Source organism: Erpetoichthys calabaricus, chromosome 18 (assembly GCF_900747795.2).
Source record: "Erpetoichthys calabaricus chromosome 18, fErpCal1.3, whole genome shotgun sequence".
Lineage (NCBI taxonomy): Eukaryota > Metazoa > Chordata > Cladistia > Polypteriformes > Polypteridae > Erpetoichthys > Erpetoichthys calabaricus.
This window is the reverse complement of record NC_041411.2, coordinates 25643157-25665531: the sequence shown is the minus strand read 5'-3', so window position 1 is coordinate 25665531 and position 22375 is coordinate 25643157. Positions and strand designations below refer to the sequence as shown.

The following is a 22375-nucleotide window of genomic DNA, read 5'->3' as shown; positions in this document are numbered from 1 at the left end:
ATAAATCACTATTTCTAATTTTTTTCTTCAAGAAACCCAATTCACTGTAAATTGATAGTTTCATTTGTTTCTGTGTTTTACCAATGTGTAGTTTAAATGTTGCTTCAGTTTCTGTGGTGACTGGTCACTGTTACATACATCTGTCCTTCCCAAGTTAACTTACGGCTGGCTCAGTGACTGACAGCATCATATCTGCAGTGCACATGATGTTATTTTAAGCAGCCAAGTAGTTTGTGTATTTGGGTGCAATTCACATGGACAAAGGGTATATCTAAATATTTAAATGGCTTTGACTATGGCATGGTGGTGGATGCTAAAAGCTCCAGCAAAACTGCATCACACAGTGAGGTGTCGAGAATACATTGAGAATGGGGCAGCACTCAAAAGAACATTCTAACAAAAGGCCATTCTTCAACTGCAAGCCAATGAAATGGGCAAAAACTGGCACTCAGGGTACATTTTCACATTCAATAAATTGCAATCTGATCCTCTGCAGTTTTAAACTCAGCAGAAGATCTCAAGAAGTATTAAAGGGTAGTATTCACTAATAAAGGGGAAATATAAAACTAAAAGGATGGTAGACCTGGGGGATGCTGAAAAAGTTAAGATAATACTTAAAGAGTTAATCTGAAAAACAATAGGAATGATAGTACAGAGAAACTGTGGAACAAGCAGCCACTAAACGGTACAAACATGAACTAAATAAAAATAGGAAATTGTACTGGGATGCATAATTACATATCATCTCTCTTCCTCACGTCTACTTTTAATCATTTCAGACAGAAGTTTATAGAGCTACACTACTGACCTCGTCTGAAAATGTGAGACTTCTGGGAACAACAATAATACAGGCAGGGGCTTCTGGAAGCGAAGTCTGCCCTCTTCTGGATGCTGCTGTCAAACATACCTAACAACAGATGGTCCTTTTTCAAGCAGTAAAATGTAACAATTTCACTAAAAATTCAGGTGCCCAATAAAACTGACCCATGATAAAGATTGATAAAGCTGAATGCACAATCTGTGCCAAATTTAGGCAGAAGACAAAATTAGTTACGGGTAGACATGTGACCCATAACAACTCCAACATAAATTAAAAATGCTTGCTATGAAAAGAACATTAAACAGTCATTCAAAAATCTCATTTAAATATCTTAACAGGATAAACCATTCAGTAAATATCCAAAGCAGCAAAAATAAATGAACTAAAAATCATTGCCACTTTGTCTTCATGTTTTATTTTATTACCTGTCAGGCAGATGTCTCCCCCTACTGTAGGCAGCATACAGTACGTGTAAACACTGTGACAGAATGGTAGCGAGACCAGGGCACTCTTTGTAAATATGATACTCTAAGGTTGGGAGTATGCACTGATAGCGCACTGCTGCACCCACCACACGACGACCCACCTGGATTGGGACCCGAGTGCAGCGGGTGACACTTCAGCATATCACTGGAACAGTGGAAGGTGTTTTTTTTTTTAAATTTATTTATTTATTTTTTATTTTTACTGTGGCTGGAGTGCCAATCCTTCCACCAACCCTCAAGTTTTTCCTGTAAATTGGAGGGCCTACTTGCAGGGCTAGATGCAGGTTAACGTCATACCCAATGGGAGCAATTGAAGGTTAAGGGCCTTCCTCAAGGGCCCAACAGAGTCACTTCTGCTGTTTTACAGGATATGAATTCTCTCAAAGTGAGACAAATATTTTTATATAAATAAATCTACTTTAACATACTTTAAAGAAAAGATGCGTTTCATTTGAACAGTTGCCTTTAATTTTTTGGGTTAAGCTATTTTGCCCCCTCAACTGCCTCACGTATTACTGCATAAAACTGAATTGTTTGTCTGTCTGTTTGTTAGAGCAGCATGCGAACACCAACACACATATTTCTACAGAACTTTGCAGTTATTTCTGATATAGTCTAACGCAGAATACAGGCTAATAAAATGTACACGTGGAAAATATAAAATAGCTAGAGAAATCCAAACACATACAACCTCACTAAAAGTTGCCATTTTCACTGGAACTTTGCATCTTTTAACCTTAAAATCCCCAGAGCACAACAATGTCAACGTGATTTTACTTTTTTAAGAATTACAAATGAGTACAGAATTTTTTAAAAAAATGCCAATTTTAGGTGTTTATGTTGATCACAATAATTATTGCAAATTATAAAATACCAGTAATGGCGCACTGCACGAATACACTTGACTTGAGCATTCCTAGTTTTCATCCTCTTTCTCTGTACGTTTAGCATTCGTTTGCTCAAAGATTGATGCGCTTGCTGCTTCCTGAGCAGCTCTTCTTTTCTCCACTCTAATGGCCCGCTTCTCTCTTATTTCGTCGGCATCTTTTCACGTTAAAACTGATTAAGTCAGTGTTTGTGCTGCAATTACTTTGTACATTTTCTTTAATTTTTCATTTAAGCTGGCACTTAAGTCTTCAATCTGCCTCAAGAATGATTTAAGATATGAAGAGGTAGGGGAAGCGACAGTGAAAGTGGTAGGGAATGAGAATGACGCCCGTACGCATGCACCACACGGCCACCCTGCTGGGCGCTGCCGAGAGTTGATTCTACAATAAAATAAAATAAAAATAAAAAGAAGAATAACCTTGGAGGTCAATCATCACCCCGAAATTGGACAGTAGATGTCATGTAGTATATTTCAGGTCAATAGGTCAAATGGTTTGCGAGCTACATGTGATTTAAAATCCTGGACAGACAAACGGACAGCAACGGTAGCATAATATATGTAAAGATTTAAGTGTGTTGAAAAAGAACAAGATTTTTACGTTTGCTGATCAACAAATCTTTAAGGGCGATCGTACTAAAAAACATTTCCTTTTTTTCTGAATAAACAATCAAAAAACGGTTATTTTCAATGTTTTTGTCTAAGGCAAATAATAAGTGAGCAAATGACCCAGTTGTGACAAGACCCGTGCTTGAGACACTTCACGGGGATCCGTCAGGAGCGCTGCTCAGGGAGGAGGAGTGGGGTGTGCTATGCAGTGGGTGCCCAGCTTCAAAATCTTCTTTGCTTGAGACACACCAGCATCAACAAATATCTAAAATTCCTATTCCAGACGTTTTTGTTAGAAAGCAGAACCAGTCCTTCAAGTACACTAATCCAGGACACATTAAAAACATACACACCTACACTCACAATTAGCTGGTTTACAGTGACATATTAACCTCACCCCTGCGGTGGGTTGGCACCCTGCCTGGGATTGGTTCCTGCCTTGTGCCCTGTGTTAGCTGGGATTGGCTCCAGCAGACCCCCGTGACCCTGTGTTCGGATTCAGCGGGTTGGAAAATGGATGGATGGATGGATATTAACCTCACCTGCATATGTTTGAAATACAAGAGGAAACCTTAATACCAGGCTGGAAAAATGTCATGTGAACATGAAAAGTACTCCAAACTCCACAAACAAAAATAAAAAAAAATCTTAGGCAATGTAAGGCAGCACTAACCACTGAGCCACTATGCCACCCTTATACAATTCAATCATTTCTGTATAGTGAACAAGGTTAAAGTGTTATAAAAATTCATAAATATAGTTCACAAATATATATATATATATATATATATATATATATATTACCGGTTTAGAACACCTCGGTTTTTCCAGTTTTTCTTCAAATGTAATCAGAAGAAATGCAATGAATGACCTAAAAGGTAAGGTAAACCTGACATAAAACAGAGGTTTAAATTAAAAGTTTAGGTTAGCAAAAACTGAAAAAAAAGGAAATTCTCAATATTACAAATGAGCCTTCTTCAGCAGGGAACAACCTACAGTTGTTCTGCAGCAATTAAAGTAAATGAAGCCTCAAAATTATATATCGAGCACATCTGTCTCACTTAAAACTGTCCAAAATGTTTCCAAGTTCCAGCCTCACTGGGTCACGTTTTGGGCCTGCACCAAATTAACATCATTCTGGCCAAAAATTTTTAAGTGCCTTTCAGACAGCCTTGGTGTCCCAATCTCTCCTAATCCACTAACAGCTGTGTTTGGTGTTCTTCCAGATGGGCTTAAAGTGGAGTAGGACAAATCAACTTCGCTACACTATTGGCACGCAGACTTATTTTGCTAAACTGGAAGAATCCTAACTCTCCTCTTTTAAGTCAGTGGGCAACTGATGTTTTATATTATTTGAAATTGGAAAAATCAAATTCTCACTTAGGGCGGCACGGTGGCGCAGTGGGTAGCGCTGCTGCCTCGCAGTTGGGAGACCTGGGGACCTGGGTTCGCTTCCCGGGTCCTCCCTGCGTGGAGTTTGCATGTTCTCTCCGTGTCTGCGTGGGTTTCCTCCGGGCGCTCCAGTTTCCTCCCAAAGTCCAAAGACATGCAGGTTAGGTGGATTGGCAATTCTAAATTGGCCCTAGTGTGTGCTTGGTGTGTGGGTGTGTTTGTGTGTGTCCTGCGGTGGGTTGGCACCCTGCCCAGGATTGGTTCCTGCCTTGTGCCCTGTGTTGGCTGGGATTGGCTCCAGTAGACCCCATGACCCTGTGTTCGGATTCAGCGGGTTGGAAAATGGATGGATGGAAATTCTCACTTAGAGGATCCGTGCAGAACTTTTTCAAAACCTGGCAGGATCTAATCAATAACATTTTAGAATAAGCTCTTAAAGCACTGAGGAAGTAGATTCTCTTCCCATTTCTTTTTCTTCTCCATTTATCTTTGTCCACCTATTAAACTCATCAATTTATTTATTTTTACTAGCTTTAAAGTTTACTCCGTTGGCCATGCTCTCTTTCTCAGGGGTGAGGGTTGATTTGTTTTCAATCCTATCTTTTGTAAAAATTGACTATTTGTATGGAATGATGACAATAAAATCAATAAAATTTATATATTAAAAAAAAAAATGTAAATGAAGCACTGGAAGCTAAAGCAAACAATTTGCACAGGTGTCCCAACTTTTGTTGATTACTTAAAAGCCCTCTGTCTTAAAGCAGAGTTGGAACGGACTGTGTTACTACACCCCCTCAAATACTACTTGGACAATATTAAACTGCAGAAACTTGTAAATTCCAGTGGTAATTAACAAATGAAACAAGTGGGAACATTATTACCCTTACAAGTGTTGGCATTTTGTTTAGAGAAATGAGAAAAAAAAAGAAAACTGGAAGAAACTCACATAGGAGGAGATCTGGCAGACCCAAAGTCACAACCCAATCAGAAGACAAATATTTGAGGGTCACCAGCTTGCGTGATAGGCACCTCACAGCAAAACAGCTTCAACAACAGCTTAACAATGCAGGTCAAAAAAAAGCAAATCTCAGTTTCTATTGTGAAGAGACTTTGTGCTGTAGGTTTAACAGAGAGAGTGGTAGTTAGAAAGCCATTCCTTAAAGAACAAAACAGGGCCTTGAAATACCGTCTGTGAACTACTGCAGACTGGTAGAAAGTCTTATGGACTGATCAATCAAAATCTGAAATCTTTGGTTCATCACTCAGTGTGTTTGTACTCGTCAAGTTGGTGAAAGGATGGTGAGACTGCCAAACATGGAGGAGGAAGTGTGATGGTCTGGGGTTCTTTTGCTGGAGGCAGAGTTTATGATTTGAACAGAGTGATTGGCATTCTGAATCAAAATGGTTAACACAGTTTGGCTGTTATATCAGCAAAAGGTGGCTACTTTGATGAATCAAAAATTTGAATACAATTTTGTACACTTGACGATTCCTTGAATTATTATTTTATTTGCCATTGCCTTGGTTTCATGCAACATCAAGACATATAACTGTGTGCATTTCCATAAAAACTGTGATGATCTAAAAATTATGACTGGTAGCGTACACCTGGATGTACTATTCACTCAAAATTGTATTAAGCATTTTTTTATGTTGACAATAGCAGTAAATGGCAATACAAATGCAGTAAGCCAAGTTCACCAGGCAGTATAGAAATTAAAAGTTAAATGGCCATGCTTCAAGTGCTAATTCACTAAAGCCCAATATAGTCTGTCATTTTTAAATTGTAAAGAAATGTATAATGACACCATCTGCTTATCAAAATGCAGTTATCAGGTTGTTTGCAAAAAAATGGGACGTGTTGGTGATCATTTCTGAGTCACAAAACATTCTGCAATACATTGCATTTTACATTCAACATTTTCAGCGTATATTTAAAAAACATTTAGGCACTTCTAGTAGTATCTTGTCATCTACTTCAGCTAACAATGTAAATGCAACATCGTTCTTTCCCTGCAATACAAGCATGTTATTATAGATATTATATAATGCTTTAAGCCAAGCGTTCATTTACTTTGCTTTAGATTGAATTAGATAAACTTACAAATCCCAAGGGGCAGTTTAGATGCTTAGAGCAGCAGAAATATAAAAAGGATACAGACTCATGGGACAAATAATACAATCAATCAATAAATTAATAAATGTGCATTGTACAGAAATTGCAAAATAGACTTAAGAGTATAAGAAGCATTTAGTTTGGGACGTCGGGAGGGAGCACTGAATTGCCAGATATGAGCGGGCAGTAAAGATCCCAAGCGACACTTCTTTACACACTGTGGTGGAATGGTAATGTGAGTCGTCTTATGATTAAAAGGCCACTGGTTTCTCCCTTCATAATAATATATTTGATGAAAAGTAGGAAAACATCACATACAGGTAATGTTATATAACATTTGTCAACAGTGCATTCTTCAGTTGCTGTTCACATTTTTCCCTGCCCTCTATTTTTATCCAAAATTAAAGTACAACATACCAACTTTTTAATTTTTTTATTTAAAATATTAGGCACCTTTTCTTTTATGTTGAGTGTCTCTATGTTGCAATGGTTAGTTTGCTGCCTCACTGCTACAGCAATCTGCAGTTCAAATCCTGACTCGCCCACTCAGCTCTTATATTGCCTGCACATTTTCTGTGTGCTTGCGTGAGTTTTCACAGGGCACTCTTGTTTCCTCCCACAACAAAAATATGGGCATTGCTAAGTTGACTGGAGACTCTAAAATGCTCTTCTATAAACAAGCGTATGCATGTGTTTGACTTGTGATGGGTTGACCCCCAATTCCCAGATCATTTCTGCTTTGCCACCAAAGCTAATTCTATATATAGCTTTTTGCACCCTGTGACCCGATAATGAAATAAGTAGGTTGGAATATAAATAGAAGCTTGAACAAGAATTTAAGTGCCTGTGGTGTGATAAAGGAATACATTTACTCTAGAGTATCAACGTCTTCACATTACAGCATGTGGGCTGCAATTCTCAAGTCATGGAAAAATAAGAGGTGTGTTACTGTTGTAAAATGGATCATATCAAAATAAAGTTGTACAGCATACAGATGTGTGCAAAAAGAAAGACTGAAATGTGAATTTATGGCTGTAATTTTGAAAGAGATTCTAAATATCTGGAAAAAAAATAGTCAAGCACAGCAAAAATGTGATAATCTGTTGCGATAAAAATAAAAGTAAACCTATATTTATATGAAATGCCACAATGGGGGATTAAGATGATCTTACACAGCAATGACCAAACTCCACACCCGTGTGTTACTTAAGCAATGACAGACATTCTTCTTATTGGATCTTAACTTCAAAATGTAAATGTGTTTATTTCTTTCCCAACATGCCTGCAAATACCACATGCCCAGCTTACACAGTTTTAGTTCTATTTATACTTTAAATACAGATGTAAAACTCTGAATATCACTCTTCTATTCTTCAATTAAAAGTACCTTTATTTTCAATTACATTTCGTGAGGATTACAATTTAAAAGTTTGCTCTCTTCAGATATTTACATTTGGGCCTCCTCATATTGTAGCATAACAATGTTAGCTTTAAAATGTATGTTGTGATGAGGAATGCTGCCGTGTTAAATAAAGAGTAATTGATGTTATTTATATGTAGCTCTTAGTACAAGAAAAATAAGAATTTTTAAGTAAAAATGACCACATATTCTCAAAATATATTATAAAAGAAAACCAGTAAACTGCTGCATTTATTTTTTTTAAATAAAGCAAAGAATGCAGGAAAAAGAACATCAGAAGGTATACATTGCCAATCACATTACCTCAGTCTCTGGCCTAGGAATAAAAACAGGGGGCTTCATCTTCAGTGTCAGATGTCGAAAATCCCACTCCCCAATCACATACTGAACTGGCACTCTACAAAGAACAAAAATATTTTAATAGATTCAATTATTAATTAAATAACCTGATCTTGTATCAGTCTCAGATATGATCAACTTGTCTGTTTCATTAAATGTCAGTACCAGCCATTATTAAATATTGCTAATGTAAGCTTAATAAATAAACCAAAGTATAACCATAGTCAATACATCATTAAGATTAAGCATGAAATAAATAGCAATAGCCATAGCATGTTTTTCTGTCTCTCTTTTTGGCTACAATCAAGTCGTCATGTGACTTTGTCCATTTGTTAAAACAATTGAAACTCAGCAATGTTTCACAGCTTTTGGGCATATACATTGGTAGGGCCATCACTTAACTCTAGAATGATAAGACTAACCAGCTAGATGAATCCACCTAACGAATATCTGAGGGAAAAGGGATAAAAGAAAATCAAAATCCCAAAAACATCTGAACCAAGGAGAAAAAAGTATTAAGATCATGGAACCTTTAGTAAAGGAAACCATTTCAGCGGCAAAAAAATATTAATATCCAGTAAAAAAGAAGAGTATAGTTAAATTCAAGCCTAGCATACATAATAAGCATGCATATAAAATCTTGTAATACAGTGTAATTTGTTGAGAACAAAATGATGTAACAACGGTCAATGAAAACTAAAACCACTAAGAGCTGAATTCAGCATCACACCGAAAATCAAAGTCAAAAATTGACATCACAGGCTGATCCAGCTAGTGTGAACTTCATCATGGCAACTCCTAATGTGACTCCGTGGTGTGTATGGCCCCCACGTGCCTGTACGCTCTCCTGACAACATTTGGGCATGCTCCTGATGAGATGGCAGATGATGTCCTGTGGGATCTCCTCCCAGATCTGGATCAGGGCATTAGTGAGTCTCCTGGACATTCTGTAGTGCTACTTGTTGGCGACGGGGGTCACCGATACATAATGTTCCAGAGGTTCTCAAATGGATTCAGGTCTGAGGAATGTGCAGGCCAGTCAGTGGCATCAATGCCTTCATCATCCAGAAACTGCCTACACACTCTGGCCATATGAGGCTGGGCCCACTGCACCAGCGTAAGGTCTGACAGTGGCTCTTCAGAATTTCACCTCAGTACCTAATAGCAGTCAGGGTACTGTTGCCTAGCACGTGGAGGTCTGTGCGACACTCCAAGGATATGCCTCCCCAGGCCATCACTGACCCACCGCCAAACCGGTCATGCTGGATTATGTTGCAGGCTGCGTAACGTTCACCATGGGTCTCTAGACTCTTTCGTGTCTGTCACATGTGCTCAGTGTTAACTGCTCTCATCTGTGAAGAGAATGGGGCACCAATGGTGGAGCTGCCAACTGTGATATTGTCTGGGGAATGTCAGTTGAGCTGCACGGTGACGGACTGTGAGCACAGGTCGCACTAGAGGATGTCAGACCCTAATGCCACCATCATGGAGTCAGAAACATGCACACCAGTAAGCAGATGGGAGTTCATTTTGTAGGGCTTTGGCAGTGTTCCTTCTGTTCCTCTTCACACAAAGAGCAGATAATGGTCCTTCTGCTGGGTTGATGCCCTTCTACGGCCCTGTCCAGCTCTCCTCCTGTAATGGGCTGACTCCTGTTATCTTCTCCATGCTCCTGAAACTGTGCTGGGAGACACAGCAAACCTTCTTGCTACGGCATGTATGGATGTGCCATCCTGGAGGAACTGGCTACCTGCGCAACCTGAATCTGCTACAGGTACAGGAGAGAACGTCTGTGGCCACCACCTGAAAAACCATGTCCTTTTTGGGGGTCGTCATGCTGTTGTCTCTTCAGTGTACCTGCTGTCACTTTCATTTGCACCAAAGCAGGTGAGGTTGACTCACAATCGCTTCAGCTTCCTAACTTGACAGACTGGTGTCACTGAAGCTTAACTGACTTGGTGTTAGACTGTCACGATTAAGTCCTCCCTTAATTTTTTTGAGGGGTTTAGATGAATGGCCACAGCTCACTATTATGAAGCAGGTAAATAACAATGCTATGAAGTAAATGTTATAGTCACGTAACAAGATATCACCACCATATACATGAAGATAAATAAACATATATAATTTTTGTTAGACATATGATGAAAAATACTTTTGTAATTAATTTTTGTTTTAGATAAAGTACATTACAGAAGAAATAATTAGGAGAAGCATTTTTATGCTAAATGAATTATGGATAAATATTTTAATAATAATAATAATAATTCTTTGCATTTATATAGCGCTTTTCTCACTACACAAAGCGCTCAGCAATTGCATTTTATGTACATGTTTTATTATATAAAAAATAAGTGTGGAAATTTTATTTATTTCAGTATTTATATTTTGTTCTGCTGTGGGCTGGCGCCCTGCCCAGGGTTTGTTGCCTGCCTTGAGCCCTGTGTTGGCTGGGATTGGCTACAGCAGACCACCGTGACCCTGTAGTTAGGATATAGCGGGTTGGATAATGGATGGATGGATATTTTGTTAATAAAAATGAACAAGTAACACCTGTGGCCTATAGTTTTTTTTTAAATAGATAAAGAAAGAAAGAAAAAAAATCTATGTCAGAATAGGCAAATTCAGTAACATGAAATCAGTGATCAATATTAGCCCAAACAAAAAAAAAAAAAACCTGATCAGAGCTTCCCCATCTAAAGGCAATTAAGATAATTGAATCTCCAAAAATTACATTCACATAAAGAGATCTTTATTTTAATAGTAGAAAAAAAATAATCCAATGCAGACTGTTCTTAGCCAAAGCAATATAAGTAACTTATTTAAGTGTGCATTCCAAAATGAAGCAAAAATTAGGGTCCTGAATTCCAAAAATCAAATTTTTATGTCTTTAGAAGATTGTTAATCTAAAAGAACACCTTGTTTAAAGTTAATTTCCTAATAGGAAAAATCCACACTTTCGCATCAGATTCAAAAATTATTACAGCATAACAGAAGATAACTTTGCAGACAATATCTTCTGTATAAGCATTACCACAAGGTTAGATCATACATAGGCAAATTCATTTTAATTTGTACTTTGGCACTTTGATTCAGATATTTGGTTTATTACATGCATATGAATGGTAATATAACATTCGCAAACAAATTAAATCCAAATGAGGGTCGTGCTTGGGCCGGAGCATATCCCAGCAGCACCATAATCAAGACAGGAACCAAAGCCGGGACGGGTGCTAGTGCATCACAGGATCCACCTGTTCTCACATGTTGACAGTTTATAACTGTAAGTGAACCTGAAATGCATGACTTTGGGTGATGTGTGTACCTGGAGGAAAAAAAGCAACATGGACACAAACTCCATACACTGTATATGGCAAAATGAATGGGGATTTTAAACACTGGTTGTTGGATTTGTGAGGCAGCAGCACTAATCACTACCTTACTGTGCTGTCAGTCTAAAATTACCACTTAGTTTTATATTTTGTTGGTGCAGTGCTCTCTAAAGTACATAATTTGGATTTACAATAGGAGACTATATTCTACAAGCAAACTGCAGTTTTATGGGCAGAGCTTAAAATGAAAACTACAAGGCAAGATTTTTAATAATAAAAGCTGGGTAAATTATAAGGTATTAAAATTGTCAGAAAAAGCATTGTTGAGCTGTTGGAACTTAGCTAAGAAACTGGAACTACCATAAATATTATTTATGGTGAGAAAAATTGGAGAATTTGGAATTGAAGTTTGTCAATATTGAGCTAATGACAAAAAGCACTAGAACATCAAAGTATGAGCCACAAATTCTGTCACTAATTGACTAAAGCATTGCTGTATAAGTAGATGGTATGACTCTTGGCATAGTGGCCTGCTACTTGGGTCTGCGTTTTACTTTATGTGCAGACAGATGGTTTGGGATCAGGCAATCTGTTGTTATTACTTTTTGTTTAAATATCACTTATTGTATGGTGTGTCTCATTGAATGTACTTACACAGGGTTACAAATATAACACGGCAACAGTAAAATACAATCTTACAACCTTCAGATATGTAGAGGCACATAACAAGAAAAATAAACATCAAAATTGAAAACAATTTAATTGGTTAAATATAAAGAATGTGTTCCTGATGTAAGTTCTTAATAAAATAAAATGAGAGATACAATATGGTTATTTAGCACTGAAGGAGAACAAACAAAAAAAATCAGTTATCTGCATTTTTCCAAAAACAATCCACCACTGGGAGGTACATAGTGATTTCATACAGGCAAAGTCATTATGCTCAAGTTCATAAAGGTGTAAACTATAGTAAAATAAGATGGTCTGGTGTTTAGTTAGCAATAAAGTGAAGAACTCTTTGTTAAAAAAAAAAAAATCTTGAAGTAGCATGGACAAAGATTTTAATGTTTAACATATCAAGGAGATGAGTGTAGCCAATGTTATCAGACAGTAAAGGAAATGGGTGTGGATAACATAGACTGAGACGTGAGACTGAGGAAAAAATTCTATTTGTAATACCTCTGAAGCCGACGGGTACATAATTCCCACACATACTGCATTTGTGATGTCGTCAGTGGGTCAGAGAGTTGTTTGTTTTCAAGACTCTGGATCTACAAGAAGAAAATCATAATAGGAGACTCTTGTTTGCGTATGATTGTCATCTTAAAATAATGAAGTGTTACTATTGAATCTAAAAACCTTATTTCAGGTAAAAAAAATAAAAAGTGTATGCTCTTGAAACATGCAAAGAGTAACTAAGTACACCACCACACAGGCCTCAGTAATTCTATCCATACATTCTTTACACACTTAAGTGAAATCCAAGGTAAAGGTTATGCAGGGTTAGGAGATGAATACTTATCCTAGTCAGCATCAGGCAAAAGGGGAACCAATCTTGGACAAGGCAGCACACCATCACGGTCTATGCTGACACACAAACCCACACTCGCTTGGTCAAAATGGAGCAATTTAGTGCTGACAACATAGCGTGCATATCTTGTGAAAGGAAAAAAATCAAGGTAATGTGAGATGGAGCAAAGACATTTGACTGCTACCCAAAATCACTGGGACAGAATTTGATCCATTCATTCTTCCTACTAGTCAGGGTTGTAGTCAGCTGGAGCCTGCCTGTGACACCCTGGGTAAGGACACTGTTGCACAATTCCTGACTTGGGATGTCAGAGGAAGGAGTATGAGAGACTCAGACTGAAAAAAAGACTATTCAAAAACAGGATTCTGTTTTATTCCAGCAATGTCCAAACTATTTTACAAATAAATGTCTTACAAAAATATTTACAAAGTCCAATGCAAAGACAATTCCAAAACAAAAGAAAATTAGTGCAGGTGCTACTTATATTTACAGTGGCTTCCAAAACAAAAGTGAAAAAAAGCTCTTCCAGCTACAAGACAGTTCACGAAGGAAAGACTGAAAAATTAGTGAAAAACTAAGTACCTGCTATATGCATAAAGGTCGGTATGTATCTCTGTTACTAAACTAAGCAAATCAGAAGCACAGAACTACATTTAAGCCCGAAGATCTGGTAAATGACGACCCCTAGCGTTCAGAGCATGGTTTAATACCGCGAACCCTTTTGTCCGTCCAATCCTCATTCACGTTACTCGCGGACGTCCAATAAACCTGCACGTCGGGATGTGCACCTTACGTCAACACCTGCTCAGGTGCAGTCCATCCTATTTAAACGTTCCTGCACTTAGTGACAGGCGGACTGAAGCCTCACGAATTATAATTATTCAGTGTCGCGTATTATTCGTTACTACTCACGTGTCCCGCTTCACTGAGATTCTATGCAAACATTTTAAAGGGAGGGTTTGTTGAACTGACTGCAGAAGACTTGTCATCTTCCTAGAATTACTTAATTTATATGCTATTGACAATTAATCATAAGTTCAAAAATCAAGGAGGCTGCGAGTTTGTATGGACTGTGCTGGTTTTTTTATGACTTCGTCTCAGTACATAGAGTGCATGCCGTTTACAATGCATTTTGTCCTAAATGACAGCTCACAAGCTTTTTTGATATTTCCTAAAGGCCAACGTGTCTCAGTTTGTTCGTTAATATATTTTGACAGTGTTTTAATTTAATCAAAATTATTATAAACATACCTGTATTCATTTCCTGTGTGTGTGTGTGTATATATATATATATATATATATATATATATATATATATATATATATATATATATATATATATAACGTTTTGTGAGGATACAGTAAATGAAAAAGTAACAACACATACAGCAGTTATAGTGCGTTATTTATAATTAACAAAACTCACTGTTTGTTTGAAATGTTCTCCTTTGTATTTTTACATTTGGCAATGGAATGCTTCAGTATACAGTGGATTTATTCTACTTCCGAAGGTGTACATTGTCAGGATTCATTGCCTACCTCCTCACCCTGATGCCCAGGCTCTTCTCATAAATATTACCATCTTGTGCTTTTTCTCATTATTGCTTGTATTACTATTATTATTATTGAACACATATGTAGAAGATATGTGTGTCTTCTTTTATATGTATGAAAGGAAGGACGGTAAAGCCTTGAATGAAACTCGGTGTTGATGCTTTTGGGTAACACGGCAGGTAAGGAGCAGAGAATTGCGTAACTGGAAGATGATTTTTGTCTCGTTAATGTAGAAGTCCCGATACCTTCTCTAAATTGCAGAAAACGCTGTCGATTGCACCGATTCTATTTTGAAGGCAGTTGTAATTTGTTATGCAACACTCGCTTTTTGGAAATCAACAATTCATATCAGCTACGGATCTGGGAATCTCTGAATACTAAAAACGCTTATTTAGGAGTGTCTTGTGCATATACTGTTGTGATGACCACGTCGGCTTTATAAACCCTTAACGAGAAGCTGTTTGATATGACAAGCCTCTCTAATATGATCGAGATGGGGTAGAAGAGACGTCATATTATTACAATACATGCTGCCAAATATGCTCATCCATTTGTTACAGATCCTAGGAGGACAAGACTTCACTCCAAGGAACGAGGTGCCCCGTGTGAATCTTTCATAATGTCTCTTACAAGTATTTGTTAACTTACAGAAAGAGTACGACATAAATGTTTTTAAAAAGTCATTTTTTATCATGCTCCATACGCGAGTCCCCCCGACGTGAACTCGCATCAGAAAACCTTGAAGATGAACCACTGCTTTTACGCTTTGAATCAAATCGGCTTCTGACTGCGCAGATGTCCGTGACGTCATGGCGTTAGCGTACCTCAAAATCCCGTTACGGGCGCATTTGAAACAGACCTCGCGCTCGACACAGTGTTGACACTTGAGTATCGAGTAGCCCATCAGTACCCGCCTTTCTTGATGATGGGATGGCTATCCGTTCAGCCTCTGTTTGGTGAGTACTGTATACTTCCACTCGCTTTCCTTTCCATTCTTTGCCACAGGTGTGAATTCCCTTTGCCGGCTACTCTGAAACTGAGCTCCCTATCCTTCTGATTTGTTCCTCTGATTTTAAATATATCACTTTCGAATTCGCCCTCTGTTCTGAAGCGTGCCTCTGCACTCGTTCGACAGAAACTGACTGCACTTGTGACGCGTGACTCGCCGTCGGCTAATTCTAGCCCCACGGCTTGCTCTTCGTCCTGTCGCTCAAACCGCGGGTGAAACTTTGTGCCGCGTTAATCTGTAAAGGGGCGCTGAAACAGGTAAATGAAAACTATTTCTAACATTTTTCCCCATGTCAGTGATAATCCAGGAGGCTGTGTCTATATTTTCTTTATTTCAACAGCCACTGAGCTTTGCTTATCACACTGTCCTGCCAACACTGTGCACATTGCAGGAATCAGACCTGGACAAGATAGTTCATTCCATAACAGAGCACTCACACTTGCTTTATAAAATGTGTTTGGACTGTGGGAATAAGGTCATAGAGTTCAGGTAAGGCTCTGTACTTTTGATAGCCTCATGGGTCTAAAAACATTTTAATATATTAACAAGCATTTTTAAAATGGTATACACTTACAGTTTTAGCACCTAGAACGTGTGCCACAATGTACTCGCTGGAAGCTTCTGGTTCAGGAATCTTGTGTTGAGAAAATACCTGCTTCCAAAACTGTATGCAGCTGTTCACTTGTAATGGCCCGGGAGGGGGTGACGGAGTTACAAAAGATGTATTGGGAGCAGACCCAGCACCTGATGACTGGAGCTGTAAAGAAGAAATGGTAACAGTTGAAAGTTTTATGTATTATGTTACAAGAAAAATTAGGTAAATTATGACTGAAGAATACAGAAGAAAAAACAGGTGGTATGGGAACGCATGCCATTAAAGTAAAATTTGACATTATGTAATCATGTTTCAAAAAAAAGGATGCTTTGATCTCTTAACTTGCAAACTAAAATGTCTGTCTTCTCTTTTGTTAAAATAAGAGTTTACAAGGAGGGCTGGCATTGCACAAAGGAAGAAAAGTATATTTCAGAAACCGGCACAAGCAGGAAAAAAATATAAAATACACAATTAAGTCAGTTCTTAAAAATGACACACAAATCCCTTTGAACACAACAGCTGGGCACACATTGCAAATCAAGAATTGAGGGTCGTGATTGCCCTTTTTAGCTATACCATACAATTGTCAAAGGAGTTTTATATAAAAGGACCAGGAATACCGCTGTGGAAGTTGGTTTTCACTCAAAATAACATTAATTAGAGATCTTGATATGTACTACATAATATCTTTGTTAAAGCAGATGGCTAGCTACACCTTGTTCCATTGGATTAGGCATACACAGTGTTGATTATACTATTTCAAAAACATAAGCAGATGTGATGTGCTTCCATTAGTTAAAAGAATCACTTCCTTCTTTCTTTCTCGTACGGTACCATTGTTATTAGTGCTGCTTCCTCATATCTCCAGGGTCCCAAGCTTCAATGCCAGCCCTAAAAATTTGTGTAGTGTATTTTCATTCTCCAGGTGTCTAGATGGGCTTTTCTCCAATACTCCAACACGTGCTGCTTAGATTCATTTGGTGACCCGATTGGTCCAGCATTAATAAAAGCAAGTATGTGCACGAGTATCCACTGCAATCGACTGCCGCCCTGAGCAGGGTTGGTTGCTGCCTTCCACATAATGCTGCAGCATAGTCAATGGCTTCCTGCAACTCTGAACTACAGTAGATGGATAGGAAACTGGATGGCCTGATGGATGGATTTTATACTTCATTCCAATTTATTTAATTGTTAATCTAGACCACTTAATTATTTTTCATTGTAGTTTTTTTGCTAGATTTGTAGACTTAAAAGTAAAATGAAAGTTAAGCATAAATTGTTGGGTATTGTAGGGTGTTTCGGATGTTTACAGCCTGACAGCAGAAAGCAGATTTCAAATTGAACAAAATGTTTTTTTGAAAGTACAAACTGGTCATAAAAAAAAAAAATTACAAACGAGAGAACTCTGTTAACTTTATTAACATGGCTCATTGGGTTATTAGTCAAGGCAGCACAATAACTCGCTCCTCTGTATACCTTTATTGCTCAGCTGTTGATTAAGGAGAAAACAAACAATTAAGGGTTATGACACTTATAAAGCAGTTCAATTCAAATTTAGGCAAAAATAGTATATTCCATTAGCAGCAGTGATTTGTTACTAATTAAGACAGCAACTGGAATGAAAATAAATATTATATATGAGCATTGTGAGGACGCAACTCCCTTCCACAACCGTTTAACTTTGGATGTGATATCAGTAGCATCATCCCTTTGTGCGCGCGCTCTCTCTCATGCCTGCATCCTCTCATGTTCACATGGAGGGGTGTATGGTGATGCTTCTCCAATGAGAATCAGAGGTCGTTCAGGGCTGCTTATGGACGTAAGCTGGTTTGGCTGGATGAGACAGGCTGGAATTCTGTTCATACAGGAGGCTTGGTGACCCTTTCAGCTTCAGTGAGAAAGACAGTAAAACAAAGCTAAAGGCTGAAATAAAAGAAGGCCTGTTGGAGCAGATTGTGCTTGGATGTGAAGTGCCCACATAGAAAGAAAATGTGGGTGTATGCATTTTTTTTAAGGTATTTTGAGTACATTTTAAGAACTATTTATTTTCACATTTTTGGAAAGTGCACTTTTTGAACTGTTTATTTACTGCAAAAATAAATTGCACCTTTTTTAAAAAAGTTAAATGTATATTCATACTTGTATATGTACAGTATATTCAACTGGGTTTTGGGTTAAGGTGATCTCTGGTTACTGTAGTCCCACAGATATGAACAAGCAAACGTTTGCAACCCGCAAAATGTTACTGTTCAACTGAATTTTCAACTAGTAACTTTTTTTTTAATTAACGTTAACATTATTTTTGACACACAAATATAAAGTTGTAGGCAAATGTTTATAGTGTGCCACTGTGATCTGTGTTATTCAAACGTAATTTTACTTACAATAAAAATCTAAATGACAGGGCGAATATGACAGGAAGACAAGATGAGTTGAGTGTTACATAGAGCTCAAGTGTTGATGTGCCATGGTTGGTCATGATCAATATTATGGCCAGGGTCGACAGCTATTTTAAGGTTTCCCAAGCAAGCAACCGCTGCGGTAATACTGCTTGTCAGCAAACCCATTGTACCTATGTTTGAAGGTTGCATATTCAAAGAAAAGGTATAAAAATCGAACAATTGCATGGAACTCCAGAACTTATCTATGGACAGATGGAAGACCTCACTCCTGCCTGTGCCTAGGACAATGCTTTCCCACACTCTCAAAGACTGGACAAGCACCAATCGCAGGACACCCCAACTGCATCATGCTTTGGTCAAGTACAGCTCCGTTTTGACTATTATATTATTTTAAGTGTTAAATATTAAACAGAAGCAAGTTTAATCTTCTGTTAGTGTTCCTGATTCTTTTGATCACCGCCATACCACTAGGGAACGATTTGTGTGTGTGTGTGTGTGTGTTTAGTACAGGCTGCAGTCACTAATCCAACTTTTCCCAGGGAACAGGTGCCTCTGCTGCATACAGTAGTGGCTGTTATTAATGGTGAGGAATACTGCAGTACATTCCAGACTTTGTGATTTTGTGCATGTGTAGCTAAATGTAACGTGCAACATGACACCTACCCCCAGTCAAAGGTTAGCAGCATGAATGGCAATTGGCTGTGATTCCACACATGAAGCTGTGTCACTGGTGAACAGCTGGATAGCCAGCTGCCGGATAAGCTGAGTTGTGGTAGAACTGAATGATCTCTTTATGGTCATTAAGCAAAGACTGCACTTGCTTTTTGTACTGTCATCCTACCTCTTTCAACTCTGTCTTCGTCACAAATGATAGTATGTGTATGCATAAGGTCGACATACTGTTTGTCTTGATTTTGGTTTTAGTCACGGGGGCAGGCTCTATGTGCATGAGAGTGGACAACTGAAGAGTGCTCATCTGGAAATACAATGCATATAACCCAGTGACAAGTAGTAACAAAGGAGGGTGTTTTGGACCTCACAAACCGAGGAGGAGCTTGTCGGGCATGTGTCTTGTGTTTTATGTACCATGGCAAAATGAGAAGAAAAAAAAGGCCATGATTGTATCTCAACTTATTGTACTGGTTAGCCCTTTGTACAGGAAATGGGGTAAGCTCAACTGAGCTGGAAAGTGGTCACGCAGCTGCTTAATTTTACATTCCCAGTGCATTTTTACAGTTATTGTCCAGTGATGCAGTCAGCAATTGTGACTTGCCCACAAGCTGTGTGATGTGACATTGTTATAGAGTTCCTGTATGTTAAGGCCAGTCCAGCCTGTCATTGATGTAGACCCATAAGTACTAGAAGAAGTGCAGCACCTCCAGATTCCCATTCACTCTGACTGGGCATAGAGGCCCTTTACTGGGGTAAAGGTCAACCACCAGTACAATGTTTTTTTTCTGATGTTAAGTTGCAGACAATGCTTACTGTACCCAGAAACAAAGTTCTCCGACTGTCTTGTATTATTTGCCTCATCCCCTGAGTCAACACACCCCATCAGTGTGGAATCATCAGAGGATTTCTGCAAGAACATGACCTGGTGGATTACATTTATAGACTGAGGTATGCAAAGTGAAGAGAAAAGGACACAGGACTGTACCTTGTGGTGCTCCAGTGTGGCTCTCACAAGAGACACAAAGTCCTTAAGCCCCACAGACTACAGTCTTCCTGACAAATCATCTGATGCCAAAAAAGGAGAAAAAAAAATACTTCCATTTTAAGTCAGCCAGTTTTTGCTTACAATTACGAAATCCTACAGCCAGTACTGGCCTCCAGGACAAGAATTGCCTATCCATGGTGTAAGGCATAAACCATCACATTGTTGGAAACCTGCTTCTTTTGAATAACATGAATATCTGTTGCTAGAGGTGAAATCCTAGTGGCAGTTGCTTTGTGTGACTCAACAACAAACCGGGGACCCCCAGTTTAGTTTCTAAAGACGTTTTCTAGTTTACATATATACCTACTATTTTCTTTTTCTTTCTCCGAACTCTGGAGCGAATCCCTGAAAGTCCGGTTCGTTTAGGTAGATGTGAAGACACTCCAATCGTACTCTGGTGCGGACGAAAACAACCTTACCGAGCCCATTTGGAAAAAGTGATCTCGGTGCGGTTCGCATGAGGTCTGATGTGACCCGGCTTAGGACCGACTTAACTACCTGAAATACTGAGCATTTTGTGTGCTGTGGATGTCACGTTAAAAGGGTCTAATGTCGTTAACTGGGGAACCTCAGTCATAGCTAATGGGTCGAGGATTAACAGGGCGCGTTAAAAACAATAAAAGGTTAAAATAAACAAATGTGCATACGGGTACAAATATAATTCGCATAAAACGACTTGACTTTTTTTTCAAGTTTTGTGTAAATTCACTTGTGTTAGGGTCTTTTAGAACACACATACAGGTCGCAAGACACCAACATCAGCACTGTGAGACCGCCGGTCCAACGTCTGAAACTTAGTTGATGAACACGTCATGCGCTCAGGTGGGGCGTCCTCTCCTGGCAGTCAATGTTAAGCAAACATAAAAAATTAACATTAATAACAAATAATGTACAAAAGTTAAGATAATCGATATACAATTTGAGAAACTTAATTGATGTTACGTTCTTACTGTTGCTACTGGAAAGTAAATACGCAACGTCATTCATAAAATTGAATGTTTTACATAAGTCTATTCAGCTGTGCTAGCTGAAGCGCATCAGTGTATGCCATTAGCGCAGCTTGTCCTCTGTCGTACCCTCGGATAGCTGAAACGTGTTCGTCAGCGCATAAACCTGATAGCGCCTAATTTTTTTTCCAGTTGCCTTCCACTTAATAATCGTGAAAAATATTTCATAACGAACAATAAAAATGTTTGCGTGATCTTCCATTCACAAATTAATTTTAATCGTAAGGTACATACTATTTCATACATAACCAAAACGTAGAGAGAAGACACGGCTAACAGAAGTAAAACGTGACATAGCGGAAGAGAAAGCAAACCTGTTACACACACACACACACACGAGTTCGAAAAGAAACACGCATGGTGCGCCTCACACCTCCTATCCTCCAGTGCAGCGTGCGATTCTACGTACCCGAGAGTGCGTTATCACCGAGCATCCTTGCCTGATCAGCCTTTCACGCAACAGCATCACCTTTAGCCACCTCATATCTAAATATTGAATAAGCCCATTCGTAAGAACGCAATTACAGTCCTCCCCGTCATGCATGGACCTCTGCTTCTACTTATATTTTCTTTTGTTTAATGAGGGCTGCCAAACTAACTTAAAGTGCATTACCGCCACCAACTGGACTGGAGTGTGATGCAGAAAAGTGGAAAAAAAACCAATGAATACTGTACCTGAATAACATGATTTATATTTTCCATTTAAATGGTCTCTAATAACCCTGTAGTTTTTTTAAATAAGACTATGGACCTATGAATAAATTTTAATCTAGTCTCTATACAGGTATAATTGTTCCAATGTCAAAGTATCCATTCCCAGGGATTTAAAATATTGAAATTGTTGTAATTTATAAGTCGCACACCCTAATAAAATATACTCAACTGTCTCTAATTGATTACAAGATCTACACAATCCAGACTGATGCTGTCCTGTCTTGAATATCGTACAATTTAATCTAGTGTGTCCATTTCTGAGGAGTTTTAATATAATTTCTTCCCTTCTCGTTTTGCCCTTTCCCCCCCCCTGGATCCAACTCTCCTTTGTATTCTTTACATACAGTCTTCCCTTACCATCAGTGTCCCACAGTTTTTGACACATCTCATCAGTTTTCAGTCTCACCAGACTTACTTTCTAATTTACTAAATGTCACCTGTAAATCA

The 22375-nt window shown here is 38.4% G+C and overlaps 1 protein-coding gene across 2 annotated transcripts in view; it reads right to left on the bottom strand.

Annotated features, from left to right (window-relative positions):
* The window catches only part of hemk1 (HemK methyltransferase family member 1), a 63051-nt gene extending 41273 nt beyond the window's left edge, over nucleotides 1–21778 (bottom strand). For both annotated transcript variants that reach the window (XM_028824860.2, XM_028824861.2), the window contains exons 1-4: nucleotides 21624–21778; nucleotides 16068–16250; nucleotides 12579–12670; nucleotides 8032–8125 (exon numbers count right to left, since the gene is read on the bottom strand). In XM_028824860.2, coding sequence (XP_028680693.1) covers nucleotides 8032–8125; nucleotides 12579–12670; nucleotides 16068–16250; nucleotides 21624–21758 — 504 coding nt within the window. In that variant the 5' untranslated portion in view covers nucleotides 21759–21778. The remainder of the gene's footprint in view (nucleotides 1–8031; nucleotides 8126–12578; nucleotides 12671–16067; nucleotides 16251–21623) is intronic.
* Between the last annotated feature and the right edge of the window lie 597 nt (nucleotides 21779–22375).